The 18,870-nt window shown below is 38.0% G+C and overlaps 1 protein-coding gene across 2 annotated transcripts; it reads left to right on the forward strand.

Moving 5' to 3' along the window:
• The first annotated feature begins 625 nt into the window (after positions 1 to 625).
• LOC122220061 (adhesion G protein-coupled receptor B3-like) lies at positions 626 to 16,330 on the forward strand. Of its 2 annotated transcripts, none has more exons than XM_042939129.1 (3): positions 626 to 1,113; positions 3,784 to 4,555; positions 16,028 to 16,330. In XM_042939129.1, the coding sequence occupies exons 2-3, from the start codon at positions 3,799 to 3,801 to the stop codon at positions 16,102 to 16,104; spliced, it is 834 nt and encodes a 277-aa protein (XP_042795063.1). In that variant the 5' UTR covers positions 626 to 1,113; positions 3,784 to 3,798; the 3' UTR covers positions 16,105 to 16,330. The 2 variants fall into 2 exon arrangements, with proteins under 2 accessions (XP_042795063.1, XP_042795064.1); XM_042939130.1 differs by lacking the exon at positions 626 to 1,113 and adding an exon at positions 2,582 to 2,675.
• Positions 16,331 to 18,870: the final 2,540 nt, after the last annotated feature.

Here is an 18,870-nt window from a genome sequence, read left to right on the forward strand (position 1 = left end):
ACGTGCTTGGTTTTGAGTAGCCGTGACGTGCAGGCTCACCGCGGCCCTGGCTGGAGCACCGCGGAGCCCCCCTCCCGCCCGCTTCTCTCCCGCCCTCCCGCCGGGCCTCCCTCCTTTCCCACCCCGCCGCTTCCCTCCTCTTCTCTCACGCACACCCACCCGCGCCCCCGGGAGGCAAGAACTACGGGAAGGCACAGCGGCCGCGTAGCGCTCGTCGAGCCTCTGGCCGGCCGCCTGGCGCACCGTACCGGTGCCGGCGCCGGGCGCGGGGCGCTGGGCGCGCGGCGCCCGGGGACGCGCGCGCGCGAGAGCACGCGGGAGTCGGCGCGCACGCGCACCCCGGGGACGCGCACCCCCTCCTTGGCGCGCGCCCCGGGGAGAGCGAGCGCCGCGCGCCGGCGCGCACACCCGAGACAGAGCTTTACTATCTCTCTCCCTCTCGCGCCCCTCCTCGCTGGGCATTCAAACAGCTTTCCGACATCACCAGCCAAGGATTTTTTTTCCCCCCTCTCCTTAGTCGCGGTCCGTCCATCAGTACCTGCGGGGGGAGGGGGAGGAGGAGGAGGAGGGAGGAAAGCGGAAAGAGGAAAGAGCATAAGCTTGAGCCTTCCGATCCGACCACGAATACTCCTGTAATAAACCCACCGCCCCAACAAATCTGCCTTAGCAGCCGCTGCTGCCGCCGGTCACTTCTCGTCTCAGCGCTTTCTTTGCTTCTTGGCTCATCGGTTTGTTGGGGGTAGATTTGATAAAAACAAATCCTTGCTTTTAAGCCACTTGCATATTTTTGTTTCTTTAGAGTCTCTCTACGGGGGGCTCCCCCTCCCTCGGTTGGAGGTTGGATTCAGTTGGCTACGGCGTCAGGCTCCGGGGTCCTGGGGGCTTTTTTTCTCCCACCCCTCCCCTCTTTAATTTTTCTCCCCCATCTTTTGCTTCTCTTAAGTGTGCATTTAAAAAAAATAAATAAAATAAATCCTGATTTTTGAAGCTGAGCCGGGGAAAATGGGCAACGGTGATTGGGACCGAAGGGGAGTCTCTCCGTCACTGTTGCTGGGACGCGTGCCTGTGCTGGTGTCTTAGAGCAAGAGCCTCCCTGAGCTTTCGGAGTGGAAGGTAAGGAAGGGGGTCCAGGGGTCACCTTCCCTCTGCCAGGGGTCGCCACCGAGGAGCTTTCGTCTAGGTGTTTGCGGAGGGAGGACAAGGAAAGGAAAGGCTGTTGCTGGCAGATGGAGGGGCTACGACCAAACCCGACTGTCTGCATTTACTTAAACGCCGCAGTTGAAAAGTTAGAGAAGTCTGTTTTTCAAGAGATGTGCATGGTCGGAAGGAACAGGCAGGGAGACCTAGAAAATCTGACGGTTGTGTGTGATTGGGGTGATTTTATGAGGAGAAATTTTTAGGTTAGAAGGAAGTTAAGATAAGGGGAGGCAGTGGGTCTTCTATTGGGGAAAAAATTTAGTGGAGTGATGGCGCCGTCTATGTTCGGCTAAACTAAAGTGTCACCCAGAAAATCAGTTTGGAGAATAGCTAAACTAAATGCCGGTTTGCTTCTTAGCAGGACACAAATAAATAAATAAATACAGCATCCTTGAGATCTTGGTAGCCATCCCTTAGACACCGCCACCCCATTCTTTCTTTCTTAAAAAAGGGAAATACAATTGTTTGAACTGGCCCTGCAGTCGGGGACGGGGGTGGGGGGGCGGCAGAGTTCAGTGATTCATTTTTGATTCTTTAGTATAAAACAAGGCTCCGTACACCAAGGCTTAAGGATTAAAATAAAGAGCATTATATTGAGGGGGCTCTCTTGAGCAAGCTTGAAAGTGAAATCAGAGCTATTTCCTCACTCTTTCTAATCCTTGATGAGCACAGCAATGCAGACATGCACTGTCAAATAAATGGAAGCAAAAGTACTGGATTTCATTAGGAAAAGAAATACGACCTCTTTTTGAGTTACCGATTATAAAATGAAGCCCCTTTCATGGATGGAATTCCTAATTTAGACACTTATTGTCACATTGGCTCTCAACGCCTACACTCTATCCTGAAGAACACTGCGCAGACCTGCATTGCCTGCAAAGTGCAACAGCAAAAAAAAGAGGAAATTATTTCCAGAATTTCCTGCAACTTTCCCAATTTTTTAACCTTTACATGCTCATTGGCTTTATTTTCTCAAAAAGAAAATGCATTATTCATTGAGCTATATGCTTGAAACGGAGAACACTGTTTTGATAGTCCTAGCAGTTCTGATGTTATTTTAAACTGCTGCTATATAGAGATTTAGAGTTGGGGCTGTTTTCTCCTATATCAAGACATAGAATTTGAATTATGATCTGGAAAATGCAGATCTATCTTCAGGGACTTCGGTCACTGGTATTTGTGTGCATGCGTTGGTGTGTGTTATGCAATGGGAAGGAAGAGGGTTTTATCCTTTGGTTCCGAGAGGACCCAGGCAAAGACACGAAAACTCTTAACTGTCTATATGTCTGTATGTCTGTCTCTGTTTACAGAACAGTGGAAGAGACTGCAGCCTAAAGACTTTTATAATTAACTTGGCATCACTTTTCTCAGCTCAAAGGCTAAACAAAAAAAAGCAGTGTCATTTATTCTAAGAAATAACTTCTTAAAGGTTAAAGCTGAAAAAAATTCAAGTTATTTTTGGATAACAACTTACAGAGGTAAATATAACCAGGATTACTTTATTATGCAAGGCCAGGTTAAAAAAACATAAAGAAAAGGAGCTTTGGAGCTGTTGTTGGAAAGGGAGCAATTCAGTAACTGAAATCTGCTAGGAAAGAAAATGCTAATGTCTTTTATCTACCATGTATAAATCTTAAATTGCAGTAACTAGAGTTAAATCTTAAATAACTCTAGATAAAATAGCCCTAATTAGAAAAAAAAAAAAATTAAAAGGCTGAAGCCAGCTGTGGTTCTGGGATTTTTCACCGACATCGCCTTTGGATACAGATACTAATACAGTGATCCACTTTATGTATCCCAAGAGGGCATGTCACATTGAAATGACTGTCTTAAATCTTGGTTCTCAGAGGTGATGTTGAACAACAAGTCTTCCCTATGTATCTACCCATCTATGCCCTTTCTCAGATAATGGGCTTAAAATTCTATTAATCCAAATGAATGTTGGTGTTTTTGCACAGGAATTCCCATCAGTTCACACGATGGTCCCTGCAAAGACAAGTATGGGTATTTGGGAGATGATGTTTCATCTGCAACAAATTATCATTTGTGCTTTTAAAATTGTGGCCATCCTTTATCAAAATTGCTTTTCATATTCAAGGTAAAAGAAGTAATGTGATGACAGCTGTTCCCAGATTATCAGATTAGATTGTGTGTGATGATGTTTTCTTCAGGCCGACTGAGGGAGAGAAAAGGTTGTATACGTTGCTTAAAAAGATTTCAAAAATTAAAAACTTAGGTTATGATATTATTTAAAAGGTATGTTTTCCTCCTCTTTCAATAGAATCATAATGTACTGGGAGGAAATCCTGGTAGATAAATTACAGCGTTCCTGTTAATAATCTATTAAATATTATTTTTAAAGTGAATGTAGAAAATTTGGTCATTGTGAATGACCACGTGAGGGCGCTGTTCACACAGCCACCGATAATTTCCTAGCATTATAAAATAAAAAATTACCTGCCCTTCTTTTAAAAAGGGTTTTTTACTGAAATCTTGAAAACAGCTGGCTGTAATATTGGAAGGAGTTTCTTTCTTCAATGCGTGTAGACTCCTACTTGCATTTTACTTTCATTGCCATTTTTACAGGCCAAATGACATAGGATGAAGGCTGTTCGTAACCTGCTGATTTATATATTTTCCACCTATCTCCTGGTTATGTTTGGATTTAATGCTGCCCAAGACTTCTGGTGTTCAACTTTGGTGAAGGGAGTCATTTATGGATCGTATTCTGTAAGTGAAATGTTTCCCAAAAACTTTACAAACTGCACTTGGACGCTGGAAAATCCAGATCCAACCAAATATAGCATTTACCTGAAATTTTCCAAAAAGGACCTTAGCTGCTCTAACTTTTCCCTCTTGGCTTATCAGTTTGATCATTTTTCCCATGAAAAAATAAAGGATCTTTTAAGAAAGAATCATTCTATAATGCAACTCTGCGATTCCAAGAATGCTTTCGTTTTTCTACAATATGATAAAAATTTTATTCAGATACGTCGGGTGTTTCCAACTGATTTCCCAGGATTACAGAAAAAAGGGGAAGAAGATCAGAAATCTTTTTTTGAGTTTTTGGTATTGAACAAGGTGAGCCCAAGCCAGTTTGGTTGCCATGTATTATGCACTTGGTTGGAGAGCTGCTTAAAATCAGAAAATGGGAGAACAGAATCATGTGGGATCATGTATACAAAATGCACCTGCCCTCAGCATTTGGGAGAGTGGGGGATCGACGACCAGTCGCTGGTTTTGTTAAATAACGTGGTGTTACCCCTGAATGAGCAGACCGAGGGCTGCCTGACCCAGGAGCTGCAAACCACCCAGGTCTGCAATCTTACCAGGGAGGCCAAGCGACCGCCCAAAGAAGGTAAGTGCCCATCAGAGAGGGAGAGATGGGAGGGAGGGGCGTTTGGAGATGGCAGTAAGATGTGATGTTTCAACACACAGGCTTAATCATTGCTCTTTAACTCTATCATCTTTGGAGTCATTTGGTTTGTGATCTTCACTAATAAAGGTCTCTTAAGCTAATTTTGGGTTTCAACATTTTTGAGACAGGGTGGTGAGGATGGGATAGCTCTCATCAATATGCCCTGGTAGTGTGTCTGGAATATTCAGGAGGAAAGAGAGGCAAAAATGTGGGGCCAGTTAGCCTTGGAGGTTGTTGACGGGGGAGGTTCTTTATTGGCTGCAGCCTCTTGGGGAGACCAAGATATATACAGTCGCGCTCTCTCATGCACACACCTGTGAAATGAATTTGTAGGATTTCTACCTTATGCTAGAGCCCTGCAAAAAAGTAACCTTCACTTCCTCTAGCCTTTGCCCTGTCTCACTGTCTCAAGCAGGACCCCTTTAGTTGTACTGCCCTAAGTTGGGGAAGCAGGACAAAATGGTGACACAAATTCAATAGCAAGTCTGTTTGGACCAAATGACTTTCTGACACCTGAAGACAAGGGTATCCCCCTCCCCCACAGGCCCGATATTAAAAAAAGAAAATGCATTGCACAATAAATCCTGTGTGCTTGCTCTTTCGTGGGTCAAGGAAACCCCACTGGAAGCGCAAACTCTGGGGTCTCCTGGCTGTGAAGTCACTTGGAGGCAAGGGTGAAGGGCAGAATTAAAACACATGCTGATCCTGTAAAACATGATAGCCCTCTTGTGTGATTTTTTTTTTTTTTTTTTTTTTTTTTGTTCTTCTGGGTCCCCTCTTGGTATACATGAGGAGAGTGGGAGCGTGTCAGAGATGAGCTAGATGGAAAAAATAGTGCAACGGAAATGCAGAGGAAAAAGAGAAAGTACAGGAGTGATTTTCAGCTTTCACCCAATCCCCAGTGGGGGAGCTACTGGAGGATTTCAGATTGTGGATTATGTTTAATAACGCAAGAAAGCGGACATATTTTGAGAAAATGACTTTTCCTGTTTGGAAGGTTAACGGATGTGTTCCATTCGTTTGAGGACAGGCTGATACATATTCTCTCTCACTCTCTGATCCTGCAACTAGAGAGTGTGTTGATTTTTTATGCAGGAAATGTTTTCTGATCTCCACAAAGATCCCTGTCTGTGGAAAGGGACAGCCAAGCTCCAGTCCCTCTTTCCTCCCCCTCCCCCAACAGAAGTTGTCTTTGTGGCCAATATAAAATTGACACGTTGTTGGAGAATTTTCTTTAAGAGTAGCCAAGGCTTTGTAAGGGGGGAGGAGGGAGGGAAAGAGAGAAGGGTTTAACTAGCTAAATGCAATTTCTCTGCTGAAAGCAATTTGGGGGCTGGGGATTTATGGAGGAGCAGTGGTACAAGAGGAAAAGATGTGTTAGAAAATAAATGCAGACTAATGGCAATGAGAGAGGGTTGAAAACCTTTTAAGATTTCTACAGGTCAGTGTTTCACTAACAGCTGTGGCTGAAGAAAACAAAGTGGTTTTAAATTACAGGAGTTCTTTTCTCTAGTAAAAATCCCAGAGAAGCACTTGCAACTGCAGGGATGGTATTTAACACCATTTAAAACTAATTAGTGTCCCCTAGAATAAGAAGCTACAGTACACACACAAAATGTGATGCTACAAGCTGGCTAATAAGACAATTATCACCAGAAACTAGTATTTGTTTGTTTGTTTTATTGTTGTTTTAATATAATCCAGAGAATCTGATTTTTCAATGGTTAAATTCCTATCTTGAAACTGACTGCTGATGACAAATGGAAAGTGAAGCCAGTTTTGCAGGCTTTTTTTGGTTAATGTCAGCAAGTGACACAAAGTTGTGTGCACATTAAGCATGATTTTCAGAGATTTTGCTGGTCATGATCATGAGATATGAGTTGAGACAGTGCCGCGACTTATAGAAGTTGGACAAGATAGCCATTTGTTCTGTAAATGAGTAAGAATATGAGTGATTTTAGACATTCGATGTATAAATCATGTGGGAGCACATCTATTTCTTTGGGCTAATTAGCTGGCAAAATGAGAAAGGAATAGCTCCACAGACAAATAAGTGATTGTGTTAAAATTATCATGTTAATAAAACTGAACTAGCAAAAGTTTATATAATAGGGGGCGAATATATGCTGTATCAGTAAAATTGCACAGCCTGTATTCTCTTTATTCTAAATTTGTGTTCTTTAATTGTTTAGGTATTCTGAGTCAGAAAGGTAAGGATAAGTAATTCCTGATGACATAATTGTAGCTGATGCATTTATAAGTAATTCTTATAAAATATATACGGCACTCCTTACCTCATTCAAAGAAGACCTTTTTGGCTATGCTGCGTTGTAGGAAAGGAATGTGAGAATCTGCAGGAATGTGAAAATCTGCAGACTCTTAATTTAGTAAAATTTATACAAATTCTATTAAATCTTAAATATTTTATATAAATGATATATAAAATCTTAGAATTATTTAATATCATTTCAAATAAATTGCCACTTCATGATACTCACAAGGTTAGAGGTTAGCAATTACATATAGTTGTGCTACTCATGTCTAGTTTTATTCCAAAATGTCTTTGCTTTACTTAGTAACATGTAATCCCAGCCTTCGAAATGAGGTTTTAAAAATTCTACTTAGATTTTCTATTAATGTAGGATTTCTATTTTCTATAGAAAAGACTGTCCTGTAAGTCATCAAAGGAATAAATACAAAATTATTCTCCACAGTGTTTTACTTCTCTTTTATTCACTGTAATAAATACTGAAAACCTTGAGTAGAAATCTCTTCCACATTCATTGCATCATAGAAATGGCGCACATTGGACAGAAGAGTCTTTACATGCAGTAGATGCAGTTCTAGGTTGTTTAGTGTGGTGCTGATGGGGATGGTAATGGTGTACCAAATGCTCAATGTTTTGAATGCGTCCATTGAAATCACAAAATCATATCTAGTTAGTATTGAGGGAACTATAGGCTCACAGGACTGGAATGTTGATTTTGTTGACATTGGATTTCTACTAAAATGTTTGTTAATAATACACTCACGTACTGAAGAATTTCATAGCCAGAAAACAGCAAGAAGAAAACTATCTCTGTTTTTAGTGACATCAACAATTACAAATGTTATTGTGATTACATTATAGAAGTGAATAATTGGATTGATGCTTTATTAACGTGTTAAATATTAGTACATTTAAGTCTCTTTTAAGATCACGTTTGATATATTTGAGGGTGATAGGTGATTATAGAAACTTAGTTGCCATTCCCCAATTTTTATGTGAAAATTTGAAAACAAAGTAAATCAATAAAATGAAGCCTTTAAAAAATAATGATGTCTTACTTTAGGCAATTAAAAAAAAACTGTCTATATATAATGTATATAACCTTTTTAAAAGGAAACTCAAGTGACATTGCTGTTTACCTGGTTTTCAGATACTGGCATTTATTCATGAGGTCTTTACTATGTTTTATAGTATATATGTATATATATATACACACACACACACACCCCCCCCATAGATGATTCTGGACCTCAGAGCTAAAATAGAAAATAGATGTGATATAGGATACTACTTCATACTATGTCACCTAAAATAAGCAATTAAAACAGTTTTGGCGGAAAAATTCTCCACCAGCGTATCTAAATAACATAATAAGCCTTAATGGAACCTTTGTTTCCTACTTACATCAATGGTGCTACTTATGTGAAGGGAAGTTGGGATCCCTGTATAGATTCCAGGAAATCTGAACACACATACTCATTTGTCTCTCCACTCTGCTGTGCTAATCCTTGATATTCTGTCACTCAAGGGAAGTCTCACTATGTGACTGTGTAAAGTTTAGCCTGGGTTGTGTCTCTAGAGCAATTTGTGTCTCTAGCAGTGTAAGTGTTCTCGTTTCTTTCTACTTATGCTCTTTTTGTCCTTATTACTGTTCAACTACCTTTCACCTTCCTCTTTATTGTACTTGGATCTTACTTCCTTTTTAAATGACTGCCATGATCCCACACTCTGTCAGAATGTAGAAAGGCATATTGAGTCCATTGTTCCTTGAACACACAGAGCCTGAAAGTTTGCTCTGCCCCTTGGCTGCATCCCATCGTACTTTGCATGTGCTGTACTTCTGTTCTAGCATTTATCATATTACAGTGTATTTTCCGCTTGTATTTCCATGTCCCACCACTAGATTTGGGAATGCTGCAAGCATAAAGACTGGGTCTTCAGTTGTCAATGACAGTCTTTTTTTTTTTTTTTTTAATTTTTATTTTTGAGAGAGAGAGAGAGAGAGAGAAAACAAGCAGGGAAGGGGTATAGAGAGAGGGAGACACAGAATCCTTGAGCTGTCAGCACAGACCCTGTTGCGGGGTTTGAACCCACGAACCGTGAGATCATGACCTGAGCTGAAGTCGGATGCTTAACTGACTGCGCCACCAAGGTGCCCCTCTATGACAGTCTTAATAGAGCTTCAGTAAATATTGGTTGAAATGAATGTTAAAGGAACAGCAACAAAAAGATCTCAATAGGAAAGACAGTAATACTTTGATTACCATCAAAAGAATAAAAATACATCGTTTGGAGAAAGTGGCCACCTTTTGCTTTTTGTATGTTTAGGGGAAGATGGCTACCTTTTATATAATTTCCAATTCCATTAATGAATTATTTATATCAGCTTCTGATCTCAAAATATTATTTAATAACATTTTTAAAAACAACTAAATGGAATCATTAAGAAATACTCTTAATTATATATATGTGTAAATATATATTAAAAGATTCATGATCCATATAACTTTCTTTACATGACTATCTACAAAAGAAAATTGGCCAGTTTCTGTCTGTTTAACTGTCTTCATTTCTATGTTCTTTCTTCTGGCTCTTGCATTACTTCTACAGTAATGACATTTCCCAAATCCTTTCTTGCACAGTTTGAAGACAAACATGCAACATCTTTCCAAGAAAGATGAAAAGAGTATTTGCATGTCAAGTTTAGTGCTTCTGTTATTTACTCCTGTTTAATAATCTGTAAATGTAGTAATAGTAGAATACTACTAAAATTGTAGGCCTGATTAAGTAAAGTGCCATAATTCTTACTTCTGCCATTTTAGAATCTTGACAATTTAGGAAGTAGCTCATACCTATAATATTTAATGAAAGAAAATTCCATTATATGGCAACATATTTTTTGTAGACAAATTCAAATATTAACATGAAAATTTGTGTCTGTACACATATGTCCCATTCATTCACACATTTGCCAAGATGTATGTTTCAGTAGGTTTTTATGATAGCTGTAGATAAATGTACTGTAGGTTAGTTTTCTTCCAAAATAGACAAGGGAATTTTACTTTACTTAGAGTTCAGCTTTATGCACTACTTTGACTTCATTTCCCAATAGAAGCAATTTTATTGTTAAACTGAATGCTTTTATAAAATACAGCATTGTTTAGAATCACTCTGGTATATATTATCTAAAGCCATCTGGCCATTGGGTCTGAAATCATTGTTCATTCAAAACTAAATTTTTCTTACTTTCTCAAAATAACATTGCTGGGTTTTAAATTTTTTTTTAATGTCTATTTTTGAGAGAGAGACAGAGAACCAGCAGCAGAGGGGCAGAGAGAGAGGGAGACACAGAATCAGAAGCAGGCTCCAAGCTCTGAGCTGTCAGCACAGAGCCCCATGCGGGGCTCAAACCCATGAACTGTGAGATCATGACCTGAGCTGAAGTTGGGCTCTCAACCAACTGAGCCACCCAGGTGCCCTAATTAAAATCCTGAATTAGAGAGAGCTGAGTTTGAATCTTTTCTTCTACATTTTAACTGTATTGCTCTGTATTACTACTTTCCCCTTCTCAGATTAGGTTAGTCATGCTTATTTTTCAAGGTACAGGAGAACAGGAAATGACATCATGTATTGAATTTTAAAAACCTAATAAAATTAATGGCTTGGAATATTTTAGTTCCTGTCAGCCCTGTGGAGGTTTCTTCCCAAATCAATTAACTAATAAAAATCAGAGAGGTATGCAATTTTTCTAAGTATATCACTTCATTGAAATGAAGGGTATATTTTAGTGTAAGGTACACTTGAGACCCTAGAGTGACTCAGCTGCCTTGGAGCATCTGACAAGTGACTGAACTTGACTCATCAATCTTCTGTAGTAGAGTGTTGAATTAAATGAGACTGCACATGTAAAAACACTTTAGTCCATTGCTCAAGTTACATTAGGCCCTCCATTCAGTTTTTGAATGTCTTTTTTATTCTTATCTTTTGGCTATAAATGATAGAGAATTGATAATAAATAATGAAACAGATTGCCATTTAATTATTTGAACTTGTTTAGGAATTTAGGGCATTTAACAAAGGATCATTAAGCATCTTGAATGTATGTCTATTTTGTATTAGTTACAGAAAAGGTAGCATCTCAGTACCTATGTGTTGATGGAGGCATGACTAATACATCAAATAGATCAAACTAGTGGTGTGTGAGTCATCCTAGGCCTAGGAAGATGTCCTTTGGATATCATTGCCGATAGCCTGCAAATCCATTTAAATTAAACAGTTTCATGATTATTTTGCTCTTTGCTGTGTTATGCAAAATTAAGTTCATGTTTTAAAATGTATGCTGAACAGAAATTATCTTGAAATATTAGTCCATATTAAACCATTTGGAAAAAAGTAGGACTATTTTGTATTTTTTTCCACTGGATTATGATCACATACCAGTAAATTCCAGGTTTTTCCCCCAAAGGCTTGTATACTGAGATATTGAAAAGAAAACAAAATTCTTTAGTACTTATTTAAAGATTCTGATATTTTCTTAAAGGAAAATTACAAAATGTCATCTATAAGACTTCATAAAATACTAAGTGCTCTGTGTTCAATTATCTTTCGTCTATCATTCAGGAATTTTGCTCACTTGCAGAGAATAACCTAGCTATCTATCTGCTAAAGGTTAGTAAGTAATGTATTTCTACTGTACACAGTATAATAAATAACATTCACGATGAATACATTAATATGGAGCTGTTTCTCTCAAAATTAATTAGGTAAATAGGAGTCTTTTCTGAAATCTGATGCTTGCTGATAAAGCATTTTCTCCATAGCCACATCGGTCCCCATCACATAATCATTAATGCTTAGAACATGTTATAAAATATTAAGGTAAAATGGTTATTGTTTGGTTTCTACCATGTTAAATGAAATAATTTACCTGGATATTATGATTATTTTTCCTAGATAATAAGTTTCTGGGGAGCGTTGTTTGGGAAAACAGAACAAATATATGCATGGAAAAGACATTAGAACACTGACAGAACCAGATTTTAATACAGTTGACCTTTGAATACCAAGGGATTTGAGGACACAGTTGAAAATCTGCGTATAACTTTTGACTCTCCCAAAACTTAGCTACTAATAGTCTGTTATTCACAGGAAGCCTTACCGATTACATAAACAGTTGTCTTACACATTGTGTGTGTGTGTGTGTGTGTATGTGTATGTATTGTGTGTATGTGTATATATATATATATGTGTGTGTGTGTATATATATATATACTATATTCTTACATAAACAATCGATTAACATGTTTTGTTTATGTATATGTGTATATATATACATATATATGTATATATATATATACATACTATATTCTGAAAGCAAGCTAGAAAAAAGAAAATGTTATTCAAGAAAATCATGAGAGAATACATTTATAATACTGTAATATATTTATATAAAAAATCTGTACATAAGTGGACTCGTACAACTCAAGCCCATGTTGTTCAAGGGTCGGCTGATTTAGAATGCAACTTAAATGTGCTTAAGCAGAATAAAAAGCATTAAAATAGTTGGGGAATCAACCAGAGAAGGCTACATTGATGAAATTACTTTTTAGCAATAAATATGTTAAGGTGATAGAAATATCACAGAAATATTATCTTGCCTGGGTAATTTATACTGGGTGGGTATTATAAAGTTTTTCTTTCATGATATTTCTGCTGTTCCTCCCTTTTAAGGTAATTTTTAAACTTCTGATAATTTTTAAACATTAATTTCTATGCTTGCATATCTAAACAATAATTTTTTCTCCAATAAACATTATTAAAGAGAAGCTTTACTTACATATCACTCCTCAGAAAATAAGTAAAGCATTATAATAAGCAATTTATAAATTTAAAGAAGATAGTAACATGTAACATTGAGAAAATGCTTTCCAGTTTGCCAAGCTCTGTTGCATATATTATTTTATTTGGGGAATAATTGTGTGAAGCACATATTCTTTGCCCCATTGATATGTGTTGGTATATAGAACACCTTAAAAACTGGTTTTTCATTCTCTAAAAATCTTAATACAAATTGGTTCAAATGAAAAACTAGAGAATTTATGAGCTGTGGGTTTTCTCAGTGTTTCTGGAGTGCTTGAATGTGAATCACAAATTCTCAGATATATGAGGGACTTTAGGCATTATATAGTCCCAATCTTAACCTGATTAATGGATTCCCAATATGCAAACATATTATGGGAACATTATTTCAGCTGAACTTAAATCTTCTTGGAATTTACATTTAATACCATTTCTATAACATAACAGAGGCACAGTCACTTAGGACTGTTTGATAGTTCTACTGTTTGATATATAGATATCTATATATATATCTATAGATATACAGGACAATAATCGGAGTATACTTCGCTATACTACTTAATACAGAGTAGTGTTTGCAAATTAAAGCTTTCATTCATTAGATTTTTGTTTGGTTTGGTATATATTATGTAAACAATGTGGTGTTGATCTCAAAAAATGATTTTCAGTATAAGCTCATTACGTTAAAGAGCAGTGTGTTTAAAGTTGAGTCTGTCTGGATTTACTAAGATGATTTAGCAATATCTATCTTGGATTTTCATTTCATTATCATTTTCTAGGGAAATCTCTGTTTTTTGTTTGTTTGTTTTTAAGAAATAGCCTATCTTACATTTTTAGTTATTTATGCTACATTGAGAAATAGTGTTGAGGGTAGGAAAAGAGAGAGGGTAGCGTTCCCTCTTCCCGTTGAAAGTCACAGCTTCAGTCAGGTAGGCTTACCCTTTGAGCTCTGGCAGCCACTCTCTCTTCTCAGCTTTTTAGCCTGTGGTGTAGTAATGGCTCCCCGCTGTTTCTACCCCTGAGTGCTATACTCCCTCTCTCTCTGGTTTCTCCAAGCACTATCCATGCCTTACTGTCTTTGCAAATTATCTTAATTAAGGACACTATCTGTTTCTTACTGGAACTCTGACTAGTATAGGGGTGTATAATTTTAGTGGTGAAGTGATTTCTGATTTCTTAAAAAAAATTTTTAATGTTTTTATTTTTGAAGGAGAGAGACACAGAGCATGAGCAGGGGAGGAGCAGAGAGAGAGGGAGACACAGAATTTGAAGCAGGCCCCAGGCTCTAAGCTGTCAGCACAGAGCCTGATGCGGGGCTCGAACTCACACACTGTGAGATCATGACCTGAGCTGAAGTCAGGCGTGACTGAGCCACCCAGGCGCCCCAGTGATTTCTGATTTCTTATGAGATTGGTTAGAAACCAACATTTTAAGTTTGGATCCTTTATTTATTCACTTGTTAATTAACTAATTCAATCCTTTTATTGTGCTAAAGATCTTACATAATTATTAGCCTTTTTGTAGATTAGCTTATAGACCAGCCCAAGTAAACAGGGAAATAAATAATAAGAAGAATTTAAACAATTGAGGGGCTCCTGGGTAGCTCAGTCGGTTAAGCATCCAACTCTTGGTTTCAGCTCAGGTCATGATGTTGCAGTTCATGAGTTTGAGCTCCACATCAGGCTCTGTGCTAACAGAATGGACTCTGCTTGGGATTCTCTCTCTCCTCTCTCTGCCCCTCCCCTGATCATACATACTCTCTCTCTCTCTCTCAAAATAAATACACTTAAAAGAATATAGGTATTAAAAAAAGAAGTGAGTTAATGAAAATTAAAATCAGTTGGCCATATTTTTTTTTAGCTTAGTTGAAATGGCATTTTTTACACTTAAATTTAGGCTCCATTGAATTTAAGCTCTCGAAATGTTTTTATATATTTACTTGTTGGTTTGTTGATTGCTTAGCTAATTCTTAAACTACATAATATATATACATTCATATACATCCTGTATGCATTTTCAGTGTTGATGTGACTTGAGAACATTTAAACTGGCCTGAGTATTCAAAAAAGTTTTGTGAATTGATAATTAAAAACAAGTAACTTCAGAGCTCCCATATAAAACTTAAAAAATACTGACACATTAAGATTTTGCTCTAATTTTATATCATTATGATGTAAATGGAAGTGGAAATGATGGAAAATGTAAAATGAAAATAGAATTTCAGTTGCTAACTAATCCAAGTTTCATTTTGCCTATTGATTTCATTATCCCTCTCAAAGCAAACCAAGAAGAAAACACACAAAAAGCATTTTTTTCTTTCTTTGTTTCATTACAAAAAATGGATTGAGGCAGCTAAGTTTGCCCTTGTAGTCTCATCTAAGAATTATAGTTTTTTACTTTTACTCTGTGTTAGTCTTTTTGTTGCCTTTCACGTCAAAGAAGGATCCCAAGAGGGGAAAAAAGAAGTAATTTCCAAAAATTATGTGCCAACAATTATGTTGAAACAGAGCTTTATGATTTTTCTGAATAAATAATACATAACGAATATTTATTGTATACTGGATGCTTTTGGAAATGTTTCTTCTTTTGTAGCTGTTCATAATAATTGTAATGTGAAAAAGGGCACCTTGGGAAGAGAAAAATCTGTTTACTTTATGTAATCTTTCTACATAAATCTGGCAAACTTTCAAAGATCTGCTTCTGCCCTGTAGGCTGAGAAATTTGAATTTACTTTGGCTTCTCAGAGAGGTCAGCTTTCTTTATAGATATGTCAGGCTGTGGTCAGCTCTCTTTGGCTGGCCTTGGTTTTTGTAACTTATAGGGCAAACAGTATGTTTTTTTTTTTTTTTTTTTTTTTTTTTTTATTTATTTTTGGGACAGAGAGAGACAGAGCATGAACGGGGGAGGGGCAGAGAGAGAGGGAGACACAGAATCGGAAACAGGCTCCAGGCTCCGAGCCATCAGCCCAGAGCCTGACGCGGGGCTCGAACTCAGGGACCGCGAGATCGTGACCTGGCTGAAGTCGGACGCTTAACCGACTGCGCCACCCAGGCGCCCCAAACAGTATGTATTTTTTAATACATGTGCCTGAGAAATTAATCAAGCACACTGACTTTTTTTTTTAATTTCTCAATAGGCTTTACTTTCAAATATGATGAAGTAAATAGCTGCGAAGCTTCATTGTCCATTTGCATAACAGAGAACATTTTAATCCTTTTGTGTAATATATTAAAATTTTTAAAATTTAAAACATTTTAAAAACCTATGGCTTTTTTCTGTTTTAGTGATTCCCTGGAATTTTCTGATGACCATATTTTGGTGTTCAACTGGTGATAAGGGCATAAATGAGTTCCAGGCATAATAAATATGTGTGCTTGCCTCTGGCCTCTGCATCAGGAGACCACAGAAACCACAGAAATGAAACAGAGAGAGTTTGGAAGCAGAATAGAAAGAAGTTGACCCACCAAGTAGTAAGAACTGATAAAGGTGAAAGAAACAAGTACATGTAGTCTGTGAATTAATACAACCTTTTTTCCCCCCTAGAACTGGAACATTTTTTCTAAATAAAAGCCAATATATAAAAATGATTTAAAAAAATGGAGCTGTTTTGTTTGAAGTGGACAGGAGGCCTAGAACCCTGCCTAATCAGTCTCCTTTCTTTCTGTGTTGGCCCCAGAAGCAATTCTGCTTTAAAAACGTACTATAGGGGCGCCTGGGTGGCTCAGTCAGTTAAGCATCCTACTTCAGCTCAGGTCATGATCTCACGGTCTGTGAGTTCGAGCCCCGCGTCGGGCTCTGTGCTGACAGCTCGGAGCCTGGAGCCTGTTTCGGATTCTGTGTCTCTCTCTCTGACCCTCCCTTGTTCATGCTCTGTCTCTCTCTGTCTCAAAAATAAATAAACGTTAAAAAAAAACATTAAAAAAAACGCACTATAGAACTATAAATTTTAGAAGTCTCTATATAGAACCACATGTGAGAAATTAATGGTGGAAACTTTCTTCCTCCGAGAAACTAAAATTTTTAGTGTTTTGGTCACTAAGAATGTGTAAGAGCTATCATTTTTTTTTTTACTGAATTTTGCTTAAAACAAAATTTATAATTTGTCTCGGATCCATATGTCTATGGCCCATTTATCTGTGCTTAATTTTTCTCTATCCCCTGCTGTTCCCTGTCAACCTGGTAAAGTTTGCCTGGGCCAAACCAAACCTCAGGCAGGCCCTCAGCCTATTCCCTCATGCCTTTTAGACATCTTTGATGCTTTGTGGGGAGTGTCTTATAAATGGACTCTGTTATTTTTCTGCCATGCCTCATCCAATCTGATGGTCATTTGCTCAATCTTCTGCCAGCTGTTAGTGTCTCTGCCTTTGCTTTGCAGAGACCTTGGTGTAATAAAGCCATGCTGTGTTTGACTAAAGGTGAGATTCCCCACCCTTTCTCTTCTTTCTGTCACACTCTTTGTATGATGCCTTTTTAGTGCCTATCATGTAAACATTCTTTTCAGAGTTTCTCTGGAATCAGTTAGTCCTGTGGCTCCAAGTAGGACCTCAGGATGAATGCCACAGTTCTTCATTTTTCCTTCTGGTCATCCAGATTCCAAACCTCTTCTATTGAAGGTTGCCAACCCTCCTGCAAATTTGCTTATTCCAATTATGCATGCCTCTTGCTCACATTCTAGTTTGCCTAGATAAAAATGAATATTATTTTAAAATTCTTTTGTATCTTTAACTTTAATTGATAAGTATTCAGAAGCCCCAATTTTAAATCTGTATCAGTGTAATACATTTGGTGCTATTCATTCTGACACTCTTATTGTTTTGTGAATCCCTAAATAGTTCAGTTGCAAACTCTAACTTCTTGGAATAAACTAAAGATACTGGGATAGTGAAAATTATTTTGAGTTCCTTTGATTGTTCACATATAATGGATATCCATAACTGAAAATAGTTTATATTAAAATCTTTTTTTAAAATTTCTTTTAATGTTTATTTATTTTTGAGGGAGTGAGAGAGAGAGTGCACACTAGCAGAGGAGGAGCAGACAGAGAGGGAGACACAGAATCTGAAGCAGGCTCCAGGCTCTGAGCTGTCAGCTTGGAGCCTGATGTGGGGCTTGAACTCACAAACTGTGAGATCATGACCTGAACTGAAGTCAGACACTTAACCGACTGAGCCACCCAGGTGCCCTGAAAACAGCTTATTAAAACAACCAGTTTATTAGCTTTGACATTCTATAGATATGAGTGGATAATTGAAATGTTATTAAGGCTCTTCATAATTCCAGCCTTCTACCGTCCTGGGCACATAAGGAATCATGTTCCTGGCCCACTTGTGGTTGGGTGGAAAAGGGCACAAAAGTCTCTTTACTTCTGGCATGGAGACCTGTACTTAGAGAGAAGAGGCACCCTTGTCATCATCCTGATTCCTTGAATGTCTAAAATGAGAGGAGGCCCCTGCCTTTGCCCTTGCTGATCTGTGATTGTCGTGAAGCACAAGCAAGGAAGAACTTTTTCTGTTATGAGACACTGGGAATTTGGGGTTTGTCTTTGTTACTACAGCCTAAGATAACATATATAACTGATGCAATGTCCAGTTAGAGAGGATAGGGGAGTAGTTGTGCTGATTGGTGTTGCTAAAAGGTAATTAGGCACATTGGTGACATATGTTGTAATTCAAATGTAATGACATGGTGGCCATGTCTGTCAGTGATATTTTGAGAGGAAGAACTCACCTGCATATTCCACAATGTACCCTGGGCAGCTGTATTTGAATTTATTGCTGGTAACAATATGGAATTCATTTTAGGTATTATTTATCAATATGTTACTGTTTTAGCCTAATTTAACCTAATTATGTGTTAGCCTAATTAAAATTAATACTAAAATAACTCCAATAATTGTAAATTTATATTATAAGAGACCATTCTTTCAGTATTCATCTGAAAAGTTGTTAGGTTTGGGGCGCCTGGGTGGTTGAGTTGGTTGCTCAGTTGAGTTGGTTGGATTTTGGATCAGGTCATGCATGATCTCATGGTTCTTGATTCGAGCCCCACATTGGGCTCCATGCTGACAGTATGGAGTCTGCTTGGGATTCTCTCTCTATCCCTGTGTCCCTTCCCCACTCTCTCTCAA

Source organism: Panthera leo, chromosome B2, assembly GCF_018350215.1.
Source record: "Panthera leo isolate Ple1 chromosome B2, P.leo_Ple1_pat1.1, whole genome shotgun sequence".
Taxonomy (NCBI): domain Eukaryota; kingdom Metazoa; phylum Chordata; class Mammalia; order Carnivora; family Felidae; genus Panthera; species Panthera leo.

Bases quoted from the DNA above. Each gene is read 5' to 3' on its own strand.
- LOC122220061 (XM_042939129.1), top strand. From the start codon at position 3,799: ATGAAGGCTGTTCGTAACCTGCTGATTTATATATTTTCCACCTATCTC. The intron at 4,556-16,027 runs GTAAGTGCCCAT...TTTCTGTTTTAG, and splicing joins CAAGCGACCGCCCAAAGAAG to TGATTCCCTGGAATTTTCTG.